The sequence below is a fragment of the Ursus americanus genome, chromosome 33 (assembly GCF_024610735.1).
Source record: "Ursus americanus isolate L20-20 chromosome 33, mUrsAme1.1.p, whole genome shotgun sequence".
NCBI lineage: Eukaryota > Metazoa > Chordata > Mammalia > Carnivora > Ursidae > Ursus > Ursus americanus.
In genome coordinates, this window is record NC_142159.1 from 11,613,579 (window position 1) to 11,631,803 (window position 18,225).

Sequence of the window (18,225 nt, forward strand, 5' to 3'; positions counted from 1 at the left end):
CGGGCGAGCAGTCCATCAGTCAAAAGTAGTGTTACAGTTTTTATTACCTTCCATCTCTGCTTTTCCTTGCCAGGCCCAGCCCATTGCCCCCACCACCTTGTCTAGCCCCTACCCAGCTGGGACCCCTTTGGGCACTAAGCTCCTCCCAGGGGTAACTGACTTTGGGGGCAGTCCCAAATGAGGCCTGTCTCTTAGCTGGGTGACGTTCTTTCTGCAAGTCACTCGACTTCTCTGAACTTCAGTTCCTGATATGTCCAAATGAGAATCATAATACCCCGCATCATTCTTTGACAAATCAGTGGCACAGAACAATGGGAGGGAAGGCGATTACTACAGATTAAAAGTGATCAATGAGACAGACAAAAACACCAAAAGGCCATGTGTGAGACCTTATCTGGATCTCATTTGTAAAACGAACTGTAAAAGACATTTGAGGCAATCTGCGTCCTCCGAAAATGGTTTGGAAACTAGATAATATTAAGAAATTCTTATTATTTTTGTTAGATATGCTAATGGCATTGTGATTATGTACAAAAAATCCTTATTGGTTAGAAATGCTTACTGAAGTATTTATGGATGAAATTACTTGATGTCTAAGATTTGCTTTAAAGTATTTCAGACAAGGGGCGCCTGGGTGGCTCAGTAAGTTAAGTGTCTGCCTTCAACTCAGGTCATGATCTCAGGGTCCTGGGATTGAGCCCTGCATTGGGCTCCCTGCTCAGGGGGGAGCCTGCTTCTCCCCCTCTCTGCCATTCCCTCTGCTTGTGCTCTCTGGCACTCTGTATCTCTCTGTCAAGTAAATTAGTAAAATCTTTTAAAAAATATTTCAGACAAAAGAAGTGTGTGGGGTTTTAGATGAAGTAAGATTGGGAAATTGTTGGTAGCAGTTGAAGCTGGGTTTGGTTACATGAGCTCATTGTACATTTCTCTCTACTTCTGGGTGTTCGAAATTTTCATTAATATACAGTAAAAATTTTTAAAAATTAAAAAATAACAGTAAAAATTGGGACAGCTAGATGGCTCAGTCGATTAAGTGTCTGCCTTCAGCTCAGGTCATGATCCCAGGGTCCTGGGATTGAGCCTCACATCGGGCTCTCTGCTCAGAGGGGAGTCTGCTTCTCTCTCTCCCTCTGCCCCTTCCCCTGCTTATGCTCTCTCTCTCTCTCTCACTCACTCTCTCTCTCTCTCAAATAAATTAAAGCTTAAAAATAAATAAATAAGCAAGGAGATGTGCAAAGAGGGAAGCAGCAAAATGTCAAAAGCTCTGGATCAGATGTACCACTGATACTCCTTGTCTTTTCATCTGTCAATCCATAGCTTTCCAGTATGTTCCAGCAACTGGTAATGACACTAGTTTATAACTTCCTGGTTCTGATCCTGGCTCCACCACTCAGTGGCTGGGGTCTTTTGCCAAGTGACTTAACCTCTCTGAGACCCTTTGCTCAGCTGCAAAACAGGGAAAATCATGACCCGTGCCTCACTGAGTTATTTTGAGGACTGAACAAGAGAGGATGGTTGGGAAGGGCTTAGCACAATGCCTGGCACGCAGTAAGCATTCAATAAATGCTTCAGCGTGAGGAGCACTGGGTTAGGAGTCGGACCACCTTGGATGTGAACCCCAGTTCTGCTCGGCCGCTTGTGGCTGTGTGACCTTGGCCAAGCTAATTAACTCTCTGAATCTTGTTTCCTCCTGGGAAAACGGAGATCATAATACCCCCCTTGCAGACCTGTTGGGAGGATTAAGTGACAAGACATGTTTTGATGCCCAGCGTGGCCCACGTGGGAATTCCCCTTCCTCACCTCTTGACTTTCAGCAGCGCTGGCCTGGCCGAGGCCCAGGTGGAGTGGATCCCACTGTCCATTTGCGTGGCTTTTGCACCTGGACTGCCAAGTGCGGCTGGACAAAGTCAACAGAACCATGTGAATGGCTCCTCGCAAATAGAAAACGATGGTTATGAAACACCAGCAAGGCTCCTCTGCCCTCACACAGCCCTTCCAGGCCTCTCTAGGGGACTTCCTCTTACACTCCGCACTGGCTGGTCCACCCACTCATGCTCCCCGTACCCCTGCTTAGCCTCAGAAGTTGGCCTCAACTCCCTCTTGACCAAGGTCATCAACTGGAAGACCTTTCTCTCCACTTCCCAGCACCTGATTCTCACCTCCATCCTTTCCTCTTTCCTCTCCTCCCAACTCAAGACAGAGAGTGTCCTTCTCCTTTCTGAGGCTGAATTGTTCATTCCATCACCCCCTCTCAATCTTCCAGCACTTTCTCTCTCCAACGTGTCAACCAAAAAAAACCAAAAACAAAAAAAACACCTCGCTCAAGTATCTCAATCTTTCCCAAGTCTGACAGTGACCGTGTTGCTCCCTTACTGAACTCACTCCTTCCCTAGTCCACTCATTTAAGAAGTATTTGTTGAGGGCCTACTGTGTGCCGGGTACCAGGTGTACAGAATCAACAGAGACAGTCTTTACCCTCAAAGTCTTCAAGGTCCAAAGGGAGAATCAGACTCACAAACAGATGAGGGTAAAATGACAGGTGGGAAGCAAAGACGGACCCATGCTTGATGCAGAGATTGACCAGGTGTGCGGTGGAGGGATGGGGAGCCCAAGGCCGGCTCTCAGTTATTCGGTCTGTGCAAACGGGTGAATGGTGGTGGTGTTCGCTGAGACACGAGACAAGGAAAATGCAAGGAGGAGTTAGGTGTGGGGGAAGATGGTGCGCTCTGTTTGGGGGAATGAGGAGTTCCAGGTGCTGTTGGGACATCCCAGGAGAGATCTCCAACAAATCTTCAGCTTGAGGGAGAGAGAGAGGTCTGAACTGGAATTAGAAATGTGAGGATCATTGGCGTATAGGAGGTGGAGACTTGACTGTATACAGAGTGTTCTCTGCTGCAAATAACAGAGTAATTACACTATGATGACGTTTGTTATCTCACATCTTTTTTTTTTTCAAAGATTTTATTTATTTATTTGACAGAGAGAGACAGCCAGCAAGAGAGGGAACACAAGCAGGGGGAGTGGGAGAAGCAGGCCCCTAGCAGAGAAGCCTGATGTGGGGCTCGATCCCAGAACGCTGGGATCACGCCCTGAGCCAAAGGCAGACGCTTAACGACTGTGCCACCCAGGCGCCCCTGTTATCTCACATCATAAATAGTCAGGAGGGGGGAAGGTCCAGGGGTGGGTAAATTGGCAGCACAGTGATGGCATCAATGTCACCCGTGCTTTCTACAGTCCCTCCTTGCTCTTTCCAGGGAGTGGATGTCTCCCGGAGACTTGTCCCTGCTCTGGGCTGCAAACTAGCTGCCCCACCCGCTCACAGCCCCCATTCAAAGGCAAGAATGAAGCTTTCCTTTTGCACTTCACTTTTTATCACGGAGGAAGTCCTTTATCTTTCTCCCACTTCCACGAGCCCTTGGGTCTCCTAGGCCATAACTATATCTCTTAGACGAAGGACAATGGTATTACCGTGATAGGCTTAAGCCTTAGTCTCCTGTGGCCTTGGAGAGGTCCACCTTCCTGGAGAACAGTGCTATCTGATACCTGAACAAAGCTGAGGTGTGAGCAAGGAAGAAGGGATGGCCTCTTTTCATCCTGCCCCCTCTTCCAACCCCTAGCTGGCCTGGCAGTGGTGACCCGCAGTTCAGTAGAGACAGAAGGAGCTTCGGCAGGGGCGGTGACTGGGTGGTTCAGTGGGTTGAACTTCAAACTCCTGATTTTGGCTCAGATCATGATCTCAGGGTCGTGGGATCAAGCCCCACATTGCATTGGGCTCCACGCTCATTGGGGAGTCCGTTTTTCTCTCTCTCTCTCTCTACTTCTCCCTCTGCCCCTCCCCCTGCTCACTCGCGTGCTCTCTCTAAAAATAAATACATAAATCTTTAAAAAACAATAAGGAGCTTGGGCTTCTGAGTCAAGCATGCCTGGGTTCATGCCCTAGAGCCATTTCTAGCAAGCTATGTTGCTTCACGCCACTTACTTTATGCTCTGTACTTGCTCATCTGTGGAATGGGGATAGAATCGTTCTCACGTTGTTGGCTGTTGGGGTGATGAAATGAAGTAAATAACTCGTACGAACCTCTTCGCACAGTGCCTGGCACTCGGTAAGTAGGTGCCCGGCAAAAACTGGCCATTAACATTTGGCAGGGAGCACCCTCTCCTTCAAGTTCCCCAGCCTCATGGGGCACCTAGCCAGCTCAGTCGGTGGAGCTTATGACTCTTGATCCTGGATTTGTGAGTTCAAGCCCCGCATTGGGTATAGAGATCACTTAAAAATAAAATCTTAAAAAAAAAAAAAACATCCCCCAGCCTCTCGTCCTCTGGGCTTCCTCCTCTTTCTTTTTTATTTTTTTTTTATTTTTTAATTTTTTTTAAAGATTTTATTTATTTATGTGACAGAGAGACAGCCAGCGAGGTAGGGAACACAGCAGGGGAGTGGGAGAGGAAGAAGGAGGCTCCCAGCGGAGGAGCCCGATGTGGGGCTCGATCCTGGAACGCCGGGATCATGCCCTGAGCCGAAGGCAGATGCTTAACGACTGCGCTACCCAGGCGCCCCCCTCCTCCTCTTTCTATGACTGGTTCTCGCTCCCATTTCCTCCCCTCACCCCAAGGTTGGCTCGTCTTCCCTCACTACTCACTAGTTCTTGCCTCAAGGCTCCAACCATCATCTCTTTTTCAGGTTGAGGTGACCCAACCTCCTCTCCTACCGCCCTTCTTTCGTGAGACCCTGGGTACTCCTGCATGTTCCGCGGTCTCTTCGGCTCATCCTCGAGGCCCCCTGTCACTGCTCTCACTCTTGCCCCAGCACCTGACACTGGCTGGCCCCTGCATCCCTTTGCATGAGATTCCGCATTAAAAATAGCCATCAGAACTACTCTAATGATTTCTACTTGCCAACACAGAAGATGTCCCACAGAACATGGAGAAAAATTTAAATTTGTGCAGAGAGCAGAGGGAATATCTGGATAATTTCTAAGTGTCCACGTGGGGCTTCGTGGCACCCCGTGATAGCTATTTCTGTTTGCCTCCCTCCCTGGGCTGTGAGGTTCTAGGGGCAGGGAAACGGATTACTCATTTATCTGTCACCCTGGTGCCTGATGTATGGTTAGTACTCAGAGAAATGTCTGATGAATGAAAAAGATTCCTGGCTTTGTCACTGACTTTCTAAGTGACTTTGGATAAGGTCCTTTCCTTCTCTAGACCTCAGGGTCAAAATCTATAAATCAAGGGCACTGGACTATGTCTCAAGTAAGCCCTTTCAGCATTAGAGTGAACATAGTGGCCAACGGCTGCCAGAGGGCTGGGCTAGCTGGGGTGGGGTCTCAAGGTCTCTAGCAATATTCTGTGCTCAGGATGGGCTCAGAGAGAGGGGCTGCTCTGACCCCTCTTCTTGGGAGCTACTCAGTACTCTAGAAGAGGGGGTTTAGTCAGTGAGGGATCCCTGGTTATTAACCCTGCAAATCCCAGTGGCCCACTCCTTGGGTCCCCTTGCTGGCTTGGCAGCCTGAGACACTAGTTTCTGGAGGAAACTCTGGTACCCCATCCTCCCCCCAGGCCTGCCCACGAACAGGCTGTTCTTGTTTACGACCCTCCTCCCGGGAGAACAGCGATTGCTCATCCCCACATGTGATTTGAGAGGGCCGGTCTCTCAGGCCTGGAGGAAACTCAAGCCCCAGCCAGCCACTTGGCATCGGAATGTTCAGCTGGTCCCCTCCTGGGGCTCATGTGACCGGGACCCAGCTATAAATATCAGAGGGGCCTCAGACCAAGACAGAATTTGGGCACCAGGAGAAGAAGGTAAAGAGGCTCTGTGTGGGTATTTTGTGATAAAGGCAAGACCCCAGGTCTGCGTAGAGCGAGGCAGGCAAAGGAGGCAGCCAGGTGAACCCCCACACCTCCTGACAATATGGATTATAAATCAAGCCTGATCCAGGATGGGAACCCCATGGAGAACCTGGAGAAGCAGCTGATCTGTCCGATCTGCCTGGAGATGTTTACCAAGCCAGTGGTCATCTTGCCTTGTCAGCACAACCTCTGCCGGAAGTGTGCCAATGACATCTTCCAGGTGAGCGCTGGGCAAGGCCGGGTCCCGGGCCCCAGGTGGCCACTCAGGACGCCTGTGGTGAAAGCCAGTCTCTCTTAGTGCAGGACTTCTAAACCAGGGCTGGCTTTCTCCCGTCTGGAGCGGAGCCCCTGCAGAGGCCTCTGGACGGAAGGGGGCTCGGCGGCGGCTCTGGCTGCCCCATTCCTTCTCCATGACGCGTGTTTCCCGTCCCCACCCTGCCCACAGCTCCCCCACCGCTGCCCTGAGCCCGCAGTTGACTCTCCAATCAGGAGTCAAATGCCTCAAGCGATAAGTGGGAGAGGCAGGCAGAGAGGAGAGAGAAACCAGACCCCTGGGGAGGGAGCCAGCTCCCTGGTGGCAGGGGGCCCAGAGTTTTCGGAGGAGGAGGGTGGCCAGGAGGCCCTGGGCAGTAGAGGCGTCTTCCCATTCGAGGCCGGTTCCCTATAATATGGGGCTGGAGGGGATCCATCTCCTGAACAAAGGAAGGGGAGGAGTGTCCTGGCTGGGAGGCAGGATTCAAGGTTCCCAGAAGCATTTTACAAAATGTTCTCTCACAATTTTATCTTTGAATTAGCAGCCCTACGAGCTGGTTCTAATGATAATGCCCCTTGCGTGAATGGGGTGGAGGCTTGGAGCGAGAAGTTTGCTTGCCCAAAGTCATTCAGAAGATAACCGCGACTTGCGCCTAGGTCTGCCGACTCCCACGCTCGCTTAGTTGTTTCTGAGGTGCTCCCTGTTATAAGTGGGCTGGTTCTCATCTCAGGATGGGGAGCTCTAGGTCAAATGGTTTGACGAGAACTGTTGGGGGAAGCAGGAAGAAGGACAATCGGAGATTGTCCCAGGCCTCACCTCTGCCCTTGCCACCCGCAGGCCGCAAATCCCTTCTGGACCAACCGGGTTGGCTCCGTGTCCATGTCTGGAGGCCGTTTCCGCTGCCCCTCCTGCCGCCATGAGGTGATCATGGACCGTCACGGAGTGTACGGCCTACAGAGGAATCTGCTGGTGGAGAACATCATTGATATCTACAAGCAGGAGTGCTCCAGGTCAGTGCGCCCGGCTGCGGGGAGCCCATCCTCCCTCCCCAGCCGCTCTGTCCCCGCTCTCCCCAGCTCCTTCCCCTCTGCCCAGGATCCAGTGCCCTGGCTGGAAGAGCGACACTCGCCAGTCCAGAGAGCCTTCTCCCTCTTCCTCAGGCAGAATGGAGGCCCTTCTCTGTCCCCAGCACCAGCTCCCGCTGTCACTCAGGGAATGGGAAGAGCCCAGACATTGAGGCTGCCCTCCTAGGAGAGACTGAGACAGGAACCAGGGGAAGGGCGAGATGTGACAGGGGGAGGGACGCACTGGGGCCAGTTAAGTGGCCACGACAAGCAGAGGAAAGTGCAGAGAGAACACAGCTGGTCTCTCTATAGCGAAGGCCACAGCTATCGTTGTGGGCACTGGGGAAGCTTCCTCGCGCTGCTCCACAGCACCCCTGTGGATCGGGCATGACTTTCATCATTCGCATTCACGGATGAGGAAGCTGAGGCTCAAAGAGGTGACGTCAGCTGCCCAAGTTTTCCCAGCTGGAAAGAGAAATGGCCAGGGAACAGCCCTGATCTGGCCCCAATCTCCCTGTTGGTGAAACAGCAGCTCCGTCCTGGGCAGAATTTGTGGGAACAGAGTTTGTGCAGTGTGTGGCTTCAAACTGGGGAGAGACACGGTCACCAGGGAGCTCTTTACACATCCGGACCCCTGACAAGACTCCCAGGCTGCTGCCCTCGGGGCTTTTGGTCCCAAACCGTCCCCCAGTGCTGCCCGCAGGCAGCGGCCTGCCCCAGCATCGGTGACACACCAATCTTGGTGAGAAAAAGCCCTGACTGGGCGAACCGTCCGCGAGTCTGACTCTGTTACTAATGCTCTGCGGGAACTTGCCTTCATTTCCCGCCTGCAGAACCGGTGGTAAGGTTGGTTATTGCGACTCTCAAATAGGGCTTTGATGGGAAGTGTTAGATGTATCAAATATTTATGGAGCACCTCCTGGGTCTAGGCACCGTGCTGAGCATTTTCTGTGCGTGACCCCGGTTTCATTCTCACGGCAGTCCACACGGCATTCTTACCCGCGTTTTCCAATGAGGAAACAGAGGCTCAGAGAGGGTCAGAGGTTTGCCCGAGGCACCCAGCAGGCGGTGAAGCTGGGAGGGAGCCTGTCTGTCTGACTCCAGGCGGACATTCCGAACTGCTATGGCCTCTGAGTTGCTGAGTTCAACACTACAAAAGTGCGGCTATATTGCCGATCATTCTCACAATAATAAAGTCGATATGGCACCTAAATATGGGCCCCCTGCCCCAAGTGCCGACCTATGAAGAGTCTGTTATGTCTGAACCCTTCGGGACCTTTCCACATAGTCAGATGTCAGGAGAGCTGCCCTTTTTGGAGGGTCTGCTCTGTGCTGGGCTCAACACATTCATTTCAGACAGCTGCCATGATCCCGGTAGCTCTGGGATAAAACCAAGGCTCAGAGAGCAGAAATCACTTGCCCAAGGTCACAAAATGAGTGAGTGGCAGAACAGTGTGGATTTGAACCCAGGTGCTGATGCCTGGGAGAATGGGCATTGGGGATGGCAGAGGGCACGGGCACCAGACCTCAGGGTCTTACCTCACCTCTGCAGCTACGGCCCTTCCAGAGCTCCCTTCCCCGAGTGGGAGTAGAGACAGGTGGCAAAGAGAGACCCCTGCCAGCATGGGGGACCCTGGGCTAAAAGATGAAAGAAAGATAAGTCTGGAAAGGGACTTAGTTAAGAACCTGGGGAGATAATCATGCCTGGGGTGTGACCAGTTGTGCAAGGCTGTTCAGAGGTGAGGCGTTGACATGGACGGGGGACAGTCACCATCTGACATTTGTGAGAGGCTTGCTGTGTCAGGGGCTGGGAAAGCAACAGCAGTGTAGACATGGGGTTGGCTCTAAGTGAGCGTATAGTCTAGCTGGGGAGGTAGGACTTAGACCCAAAAAACTGAGCCTCAGATGGGAAGTAACTGATGCCTCGAGAGAAACACAAATAACATGCAAGAGTCGTAGAGAACGCGACCGAGGGAGAAAAGCATTCTTTATTTTTTTTTTAAGATTTTATTTATTTATTTGACAGAGATAGAGACAGCCAGCGAGAGAGGGAACACAAGCAGGGGGAGTGGGAGAGGAAGAAGCAGGCTCATAGTGGAAGAGCCTGATATGGGGCTCGATCCCGGAACACCAGGATCACGCCCTGAGCTGAAGGCAGACGCTTAACCGCTGTGCCACCCAGGCGCCCCGAGCAAAGCATTCTAAGAATGTGTGTTTGGGAAGGAGAAAACTCTGGACACTGGAGAGATTTTGTGGACCTTAAGTCAAGGCTTAGGCTAAGCTGTGAGCCATGCCTGGGCTGCCCGTGTCCTGGTTGTGTGACTTGGGGCCCACGCATTTCTTCCTTCTCTGAGCCTGGGGCCGCCCTCAGGGCGTGCTCACTGACGCGATCTCTCCACCTGCACCACTGAGGCTGTGCCCCACACTGCACACTGCGGAGATGAAGAGAACAGGCAAGATTCCCTGCTCTGACGGCGGTTACAGTCCGGTGGATTAAATATAGAATTCAGTGAGGCCATGTGTATAAATTGCTTTGCTCAGAGTCCGGCCTGCAGGAACCAAGAGCTACGGGGACTATAATTAGAGCAAATGCACTCTTGCCTCCCCTTCCCTGACTTGATGGGTGACCTTGGGCAAGTCAATTCACCTTCCTGGGGTTCAGTTTCCCCTTCCCAGAAATGGTCTCCAGTTCCGACCCTGGGACTCTACAACCACGTTCGGCACTGGCGGGGCCTAAGGCCAGCTCCTTCACCGGTATTGGAGTCCAAGGATACGAGGACGGCCTTGGTGTCACTTGGCTTTCCTGCTTCTGGGTCTCCAGAAAATGAAAAGGACTGGGGGCAGCCAGTCACTGAGAGCTCAGGCCCTAGATCCGGGGTGGTCCCGTGGAGCTGGGGAGGAGACAGGGACTCGGGACCAAACCCCCCCTCCCCCATCTGACCTGTGATTCTTCTCCATTGCAGTCGGCCCCCGCAGAAGGGCAGCCACCCCATGTGCAAGGAGCACGAAGACGAGAAAATCAACATCTACTGCCTCACGTGTGAGGTGCCCACGTGCTCCATGTGCAAGGTGTTTGGGGCTCACCAGGCCTGTGAGGTAGCCCCGCTGCAGAGCGTCTTCCAGGGACAGAAGGTACTGGCCCGTGCCGCTTCTACCCCCAGCCTGGGCCTGCGGGGCACGGCCAGATGCTTCAGGATGTGGCTTTGATCCCTGTAGATCTGCTGAGCCGGCCTTTCGGGAATAGTCCCTCTGGAGGGACTTCCCAGGCCACAGGGACAGCAGCCCTTGCCTCTTGGGGGAGGTGGCTGAGCTCATGGGTTATACTTAGAGCCACTTGAGAGCACCTGGGTGTGGCCACAGGGGAGAGACCAGGCCCCTGGGTCAGGCCGCCAGGGTCCTCTCAGGCCACGGCTTCTAAATCCCAGTGTGCTTCAGGCCCCAGATACTTCTTCCTGGGCTGATTACCTCTCCTGCAGCAGAAAATAGCCGAGAACACTCCTCCTGGGCCCCCAGGCCTGTGGGAGTCCCATCATCCTGCCCACGCAGTAAGGTGTGGCCCCTCTTTCCGGACACTCCTTCCCTGCCTCCCACTCTTCTCTTGATCTTTCTCTTCTAGAACTCTCCAACTCTACTTCTTTTCTGCATCCTTTCTTTCCTAGAAACAAGCCCCTCCTCTGACAGTACGTTGCTGTTCTATTTTGCTCACGTCCCCTTTTTCTGGGCCTCATTTGCAACATCCGGGACGCGGTATCTCTCTGACGTTCTCTGCTCTGGATCTGAGCAGCACCTCAGAAAGAGGCTCTTTCTCGCAGAGAGGGGAGGGAGGGTGCCGCTCCTGAGAATACAGGCCCTGAGACCACTTCTGTCTCCTCTCCTGATCCCCCACCCCTCCTGCCATCTAGACTGAGCTGAGTAACTGTATCTCCATGCTGGTGGCGGGGAACGACCGCATGCAGACCATCATCACTCAGCTGGAGGACTCTGGTCGAGTGACCAAGGTGAGGGGGAAAAGAGCCCTTGTCTGGGGGTCCAAAGCCTCTGGGTGCAGCCAGGTCTCTGGGGTGAAGGCTCACCTGTGGGTTGTGGCTACAGGTTGGGGCCTGGAGGCTGCGGTGTTCAACTGGGAATGGTGGAGTGGGGACCAACTAATCTATTCATCCACTCATTCACCAAACGCTTCTGAAACACAGCTGTGTGTCAGGCCCTGCCAAAGGCGCTGGGGATGGGGTGGTGACCAAGACAGACCTGATCCCTGACTTCAGGGAGCATCCCAGCAATCCTTCTCAGTATTTCTTCAGCACGTGCAGTTTTCAGAGCATTGTTCCCAGTGTGTGGTGAACTAAAGCTTCTCAGACTTTAAAATGCATTCAGATCACCCTGGGATCCTGTTAAAATTCAAGTTCTGATTCAGTAGGTCTGGAGGGAGGCATAAGGTTCTGCATTTCTTTCTAACAAACTCCCGGGGTTTGCCCAACATGCCGGTCCATGGACCACACTGAGTAGCCAGACTGTAGGGGCAGAAGGAAACTTTTCTATCCCTGCAAAAGCACCCACGATTTCCCATCGCCACTTGAGGTGGGGCCTGGAGATGAGATGGGGGGAAAGGAACATCACACTCCTGGTGGACGAAGAGTTGTGTGAAGGGTGCTTTCAAAAGAAGAAGGGGGCATTGTTACTACTCATGCGAGGCTCGCAGCCTGATCGAGGGTACTAGAGCCCCCAGGCTGATGAGATACGGTTATTACACCTGTTTTACAGGTCAGGAGACTATGTTGCAGAGAAGGGAGCCTCAACGAGGAGGCCGCTAGGGGAGATGCTGTTTCTCCACCCCTGTTAGGACCAACTGAGGCAGAGCTTCCTGAATCCAGTCTTGTCCTAAAATGGGGGATGGGGGGAGGGAGAGAGTGACTTCGGGGCACACAGGGGGCCCAGAATCAATCATCCCATCTGACCCTGGAGCTCTAATTTTGAGGAAGGGGCTAGCTTTCTCCAAGACACCAGCCTCCGAACGTTACTGGTGTGCGAAGGGACTACGAGACCTCAGCAAGGGCTTCCTTTTTGCTAGGCCTTCATTTTGTCTCCTGTAAAATGGGGGTGTAGTAAGATCCCCTCCCGCTTCAGACCTGTGACTCCTAGCACACCCATCGCAGGAAGGACGTGCCAGGCGCAGGGAGGAGGACCCCACAGGGTGTGACTCTGAGATTTCTGCCCCCAGGAGAACAGTCACCAGGTGAAGGAAGAGCTCAGCCAGAAGTTTGACGTGCTGTACGCCATTCTGGACGAGAAGAAGAGTGAGCTGCTGCAGCGGATCACGCGGGAGCAGGAGGAGAAGCTTGGCTTCATCGAGGCCCTTATCCAGCAGTACCGGGAGCAACTGGACAAGTCCACGAAGCTGGTGGAGACGGCCATCCAGTCCCTGGACGAGCCTGGCGGGGCCATCTTCCTCTTGGTGAGCAGGACGAGGAGGGTGTGGGTGGTCACTTCGACTCACCAGCTCTGACTAAAGTGCAAGTCACGCTCCATCGCTGGTCACCCACGTGCCCCTGGGCAAGCCATTTAAAGCTCTAAGCCTCAGCGTCCTCATCTGTAAAATGGGCATGCAATGATTCCTACCTTCTTTCCTCTTAACTGATTTTGTGAGGATCAAATAAGAAGATGTTTGCGAAATGGCATTGTAAGCTGCCAAACACAGTGTTCACGTAGAGACTGTTACATTGAGCACATGCTATAGGTCAGCCACAGAAGTAGAGACAACAGAGATGAGGGAGATACCGCCTGCCCTAGAAGAGCTTGTTGGGGAGACAGAAAAGGATCAACGATAAGATTTCACAGCTCGATAAAAACTTCCTAAGCACATACTGTGGACCAGGCTTTGGGCTAGACATTGGGTATAAAAAGGTGATTAGGATATGATTCTCGTCTTGAAGATTTGGGAGTTTAAGAATGTTTAGAATGATACTCTGAAAATCCAAGCTTCCTGCCATGACAGTGGAAGGGTCCTAGAGTGATGACCAAAACCTTGTGTGGACCATGAACAGGAGGAAAAGACCCAAGTGCTGTTCAACTCTGGGCAGGGAGCACGTCCCAGCTAGGCTAGGGAATAGCACCGAGGGCCCATCTGTGGCTCTGTGACTGGTTCTGCTGATTTCTTGGGGCCACTTCTTCTGCACTCCTAACCCTTCGCTGTCTCTCTTTCCCCCCACAGAGTGCTAAGCAACTCATCAAAAGGTCAGTGTCTCCCCAGGACTATGATCCAAGGCCCTAGGTCCCACCAGGGCCTCTGATCTCTGCCCAGTGGGCCTCCCCCTTTGCATTAGGTCGGCTGGGAGGGTCTCGACCCGGGCTAGCTTTCCTGGCCTTTGCATCCCCTGCCTTCTTGGCCCCTCCATTCTGCTGGTGACTGGAGAGGAAATACCCCCCCTCCACGGGGAGCCTCTAGATACAAGGCCTGGGTGTGGCCACAAATGTGTGCACTGCTGTGAATTGGAGCTAAGACCCCCCCCTTCTTTCACTGAGACCCAGAAATCTCACCCCGCCTCTTCTTTTTCTCTCCCTCCCCCACAGCATTGTGGAAGCTTCCAAGGGTTGCCAGCTGGGGAAGACAGAACAGGGCTTTGAAAACATGGACTACTTTACTTTGGACCTAGAGCACATAGCAGACGCCCTGAGGGCCATCGACTTTGGGACAGGTAAAGGAGGGGGTGGCGCCAGGTGTCTGTTCCCCTGCTCCGCCCCTGGAAATCTGCTTCCCTGCTGCTGAGCCCCACCTGGAGGCAGGTCCACTAGCAAACAGTCAGACTCCTGTAGCCAGCTTCTGCCTGAGTCCAGAGCCTCGCACAGTACTTGCTACATAGTTGTCGTTCAGTAAATTATGTATGGATCCACTGCAGGAGGCCTGGGGCCCCAGAAAGAGCACATGGCAACTGGAGTCAGGCAGAGTCAGTTCAAATATTGGCTCTACCACTCGTTACCGCGTGACCTGTGGTGAGCTCCTCTCCCTCTCCGACCTGCATTTTCTTCTTCCTTTTTAAAGTTTTTATTGATTTTAAGTAATCTCCACACCCCACATGGGGCTCAAACTCCAGACCCCGAGATCAAGAATCACGTGCTTCTCCGCCAGAGTCAGCCAGACACCCCTGAGCCTCATTTTCTAACTTCGAAAATTAAGTTAAAACGTGGGCCTACTAATAATGACCACGTCATGGTGCTCTTGAAACAAATAAAAGAGCGATGCTGAGGGGTTTGTCAGGCACCAGACAAAAACTAGTTATTGCCCGAGGCTGGTCCTAGCTTCAGCTTCCCAATGCTACCCTCTCTGATACCCGGGCACCTTAACGGACCTGTGTTCTCTCCTCACTTCTGTCTGTGATTACTCTCGCACAGAGTACCTATAACCATCGTAACAACATAACCCTAGCAATAATAGGGGAAAGTACTAAGGGGAAATGAGGAAACCAGATGAAGAACAAAGATTTAATAATTTGCTCAAGGTCACACCGTTGCAAGGTAGCTATTTAGCAACAGAGAAAGAGAGAGCAGATCCAGTTGTGCCACGTGTTATGTGGACTTGAGAGGTGATGCTCCGGTGACCAGCTGAGAAAGAGAGCGCGCACGTCTCGTGTTGGCTCTGCCACAGGCTTTCAGAATCGTGTCGAAGATCTGCTTGAACCCCAAAATACCCCACTCATTAAATTCTGTCATTTAACTTTACGAGGTAGTTTCTATCGTCGTCTCCATTTTGTAGTTAAGGAAATAAAGCCGAGAGAGGGTCAGTAATTTGCTGGAGGCCACACAGCTAGTAAGTAGCCCACGCGGACTCCACCAAGGGCCGTCTGGCTCCAGAGACCCTGGGGAGGAGTCGATGAGACAACGCGTGTAAGATGCTTGGCACAACACTTGGGCACACAGGAAGGGCTCAGCCGATGCTGCTGAGAGCAGTTAATTGTGGTAATAATTAAACAACAACAAAAACCCCCGGGTTATGCACAGGTCCCAGCTATGTAGCCGGAAATCAGGCTGACATTTTGGAGGCATGAACTCTTTCAAACCCCCCATGCACACTCTTGACAAATGCTCTGGCTTTGGGGGGCTCAGGGCCCCAAAGCATTGAGGAAGTGGCTTGGGAGGGGAGGGTGAACAGACACGTTCCCTGTTAGCGGAGCGTGAAGGCCATGTCCCAGGATGGGAAGGTGAGGACACAGGTCGCCGTCTGTCTGGGGCTCAGCTTCAGAGAGCTATCAAGCAGATGACCCTAGAAATGTCCCCCACCCCACGGCCACCCCTTTGGAGGCTGTGGAATGAGGAAAACTGGACAGGGAGTGCTAGGCAAGCAGATTTCAAGGGCTGAGCAAATTCCTCCACGACAAGGACTCTGATCCCTGAGAACCAGGGAGTCCATTCCCCCCAGGGGACGTGTCTCGGTCTAACTGTCAGACGTGCAGAGGCACCAAGTGTGCTTCCCCCAAAGTCCCCTCTGGTCACCGGCAGGTCAAGTGATAGGAGCTGCTGTTGCTCCTAGAACAAAGGGGTGTCTTGAACCTCCCTCCCTTGGAGGGGTGTGGGAAGGAAGGAGGAGGCCAGGGCAGGAGGAAGCAGGCCTCTGTGCAGCTTAGCTTTGGCAAGCTCGTCACCTCTGGGGCCACTGATGTCACCGCATGGCCGTGTGGTCCCAACTGGGTGTGGAAGGGGTTTGGGTAGGTGCTGTCTCCAGCCTGGTGCCCCTTTGAGCAGCTCCTCCGAGGAACTGGCTCCGTCCTCATACAGTTCTTCTTTGTCACACACAGATGAGGAAGAGGAAGAGTTCATTGAAGAAGAAGAAGATCAGGAAGAGGAAGAGTCCACAGAGAGAAAGGAAGAAGGTAAGAAAGTCCTCCACCATCATGCATTCATTCATTCGTTCAGTCATTCAACAACACGAAATCCCGACTGCGGGCAAAGAGCTGTGCTGGACCCTGGGGACGATGCCAATATGTGGTGATGGTCCTAATACGGGTTTTATACCTTTTGAGGGTAAAATCCTGTTCCCTTTATTCTTAGAGAAAAAACCCCCAAACTATTCATAATAAAAACTTTCCTTTTATATCTCAATGACCTTCCTGAGTGGAAAGCAATACAGTGTCACATAGAAGACAGGGGACTTATGAGCCAGGCTTGACCCACTGAGAACTTTTGTTGGGCCAGCACAATGTTTAAAATTTTTTAAATTAGTTGCCAACATTTTAAAAATTAGGAGATGGGGGACAGGTTTTTTTAAGAGAATGAAAGAGAGAGAGAGAGAGAGAGAACCCCAAGCAGGCTCCACGCTGGTCTCGCTACCCTGAGATCATGACCTGGGGGCTGAACGGGCTGCCCCACCCAGGCGCCCCTGTTTTTTTGTTGTTTTGAAAGAAGATTTCAACTAAGAATCTGGATTTCCACCTTCTTGTGAAAATTTGGAAAGAACTAACAATGCTTGCCCGCCTCCCTAATCCCAGAGAGCTGGCGCTGGGCAGGGGCCGCCCCCGTTGCCCGTTTGCTCCGCCCACCGCTGTCCGCCTGCCGGCTTTCCTCAGTGGGGTCCTCCGCTGGCCTCTGGGGCATCTGCCCACCCACGTGCTCTCGGGGTAGTCATTTAGAAAGCTCTCTGTGCCCAGAGCGTCGTTAAGTGCCTGGGTTCTGAACGGCAGCTTTCCCACAGAGGAATGGTGTAATCTTGGGCTGTTCACAACTTTTCTGGTCTCGATCTCCTCATCTATACACCGGGGCACAGAACTACTGACGGCAAAACATTCTAGGGAAGAGTAAATCAGATCACATTTAACAGTGTCTGGCGCGTAGAAAGCACGTTTGCTGATTAGCACATGTTTGCTGATATCATTTTTCAAGCCAAGTTACTATTGGAACTAAATTCCAATCCAGTTGAAAAAATACAGGCTACTTTTTTGGAGTTTGGTGTTGGGTGTGCAATCCGTGGTGTTTTGATGACTAAATTCTATTTTGGTTTAAAAAGGCACGGGCCAGGCAGGAGTTGGAGTCTGATAATTTTGTCACTGGGGCTCAGTAAGCCCTGGATCCTCGCCCCCCCGCCCCCCCGCCACGTGCCCTGTCTCACCTTGTGTTTCTTTGTCTCTACCTTGCAGGACACCAGTAAGGAGCTGGATGAGGGAGAGACCTTCTGAATGCAGAGAGACTGGGGAGGGTGGGGATGGGCCCAGCTGCCTTGGTGACAGGCCCAGGGTGGGAGGGGTCGGGGCCCCTGGAGGGGCAAAGGGAAGGTGTGTCTTCTCCCTGCTCAGAGAGCAGGAACTAGCAGTAGGACCCCCACTGCTGTGTCCAGCAGCCACTGAACCAGAATTGGAAACGTGCTTGAAACAACCACACAGGACACTTTTCTACGTTGGTGCAAAATGGAATATTTTGTACATTTTTTAAATGTGATTTTTGTATATACTTGTATATGTATGCCAATTGGTGCTTTTTGTAAAGGAACTTTTGTATGATAATGCCTGGTCATTGTGTGACCGGCTATTGTTAGAAAGAGGGGAGGGAAGCCAGCCTGACAAAGCTGCCCTCTTCCTTTCCTGGGAGGGAGGGCTGGGTAGCACTCACAGGCCGAGAAAGGGATACTGTACCGTGCAGGTGTCAATGCCGATCCCTGACATAGGGGATGGCAACTGAGTTTGTGTTACATGTTGTTTCAATAAATGCACAGCGCTCTCTTTCTGTTATTACCCAAAGAGCTGGGGTTTCATTCAGCCTGTTGTTCTGGGAAGAACTCAGAGCGGATGGACAGAAGGTCTGATGGGAAGTGTGTTGCAGGCCCGGTTTCCATTCCGCCAAAGAGGAAGTTCTTTAAACTCGCATTTCCCAATGGGAGCGCAGTGGAAAACTGGCCCTGAGAGGGAGTCCCCAAGAAACAGCTTCAATGCCTTGTTTTCTGGTTCTCCAGAACACTGAGACTGAAGCAAAGCTTCAATGCTGTAGCCTCGGGGCGATCCCAGGGCGGCCAGAGGGAAGGGAAGTGGCAGCGGGACAGGAAAGGAGGGAAGCAAATGTGACGTGGGCATTACTGAGCTGGCTACAGCT

The 18,225-nt window shown here is 52.4% G+C and overlaps 2 protein-coding genes across 2 annotated transcripts in view; both read left to right on the forward strand.

Annotated features, from left to right (window-relative positions):
* LOC123782438 (uncharacterized) overlaps positions 1-5,566 on the forward strand; it is a 30,728-nt gene extending 25,162 nt beyond the window's left edge. The window contains exon 5 of the mRNA XM_087858716.1: positions 4,679-5,566. Coding sequence (XP_087714842.1) covers positions 4,679-4,688 — 10 coding nt within the window. The 3' untranslated portion in view covers positions 4,689-5,566. The remainder of the gene's footprint in view (positions 1-4,678) is intronic.
* A 190-nt stretch (positions 5,567-5,756) lies between these two features.
* Positions 5,757-17,870, forward strand: TRIM63 (tripartite motif containing 63). Its single transcript, XM_045782441.2, has 9 exons — positions 5,757-6,064; positions 6,935-7,107; positions 10,125-10,293; positions 11,064-11,159; positions 12,377-12,610; positions 13,367-13,389; positions 13,726-13,850; positions 15,945-16,019; positions 17,280-17,870. The coding sequence occupies exons 1-9, from the start codon at positions 5,906-5,908 to the stop codon at positions 17,288-17,290; spliced, it is 1,065 nt and encodes a 354-aa protein (XP_045638397.1). The 5' UTR covers positions 5,757-5,905; the 3' UTR covers positions 17,291-17,870.
* Positions 17,871-18,225: the final 355 nt, after the last annotated feature.

Bases quoted from the DNA above. Each gene is read 5' to 3' on its own strand.
- TRIM63 (XM_045782441.2), top strand. From the start codon at position 5,906: ATGGATTATAAATCAAGCCTGATCCAGGATGGGAACCCCATGGAGAAC. The intron at 10,294-11,063 runs GTACTGGCCCGT...CCTGCCATCTAG, and splicing joins GCGTCTTCCAGGGACAGAAG to ACTGAGCTGAGTAACTGTAT. The intron at 13,390-13,725 runs GTCAGTGTCTCC...CCTCCCCCACAG, and splicing joins GCTAAGCAACTCATCAAAAG to CATTGTGGAAGCTTCCAAGG.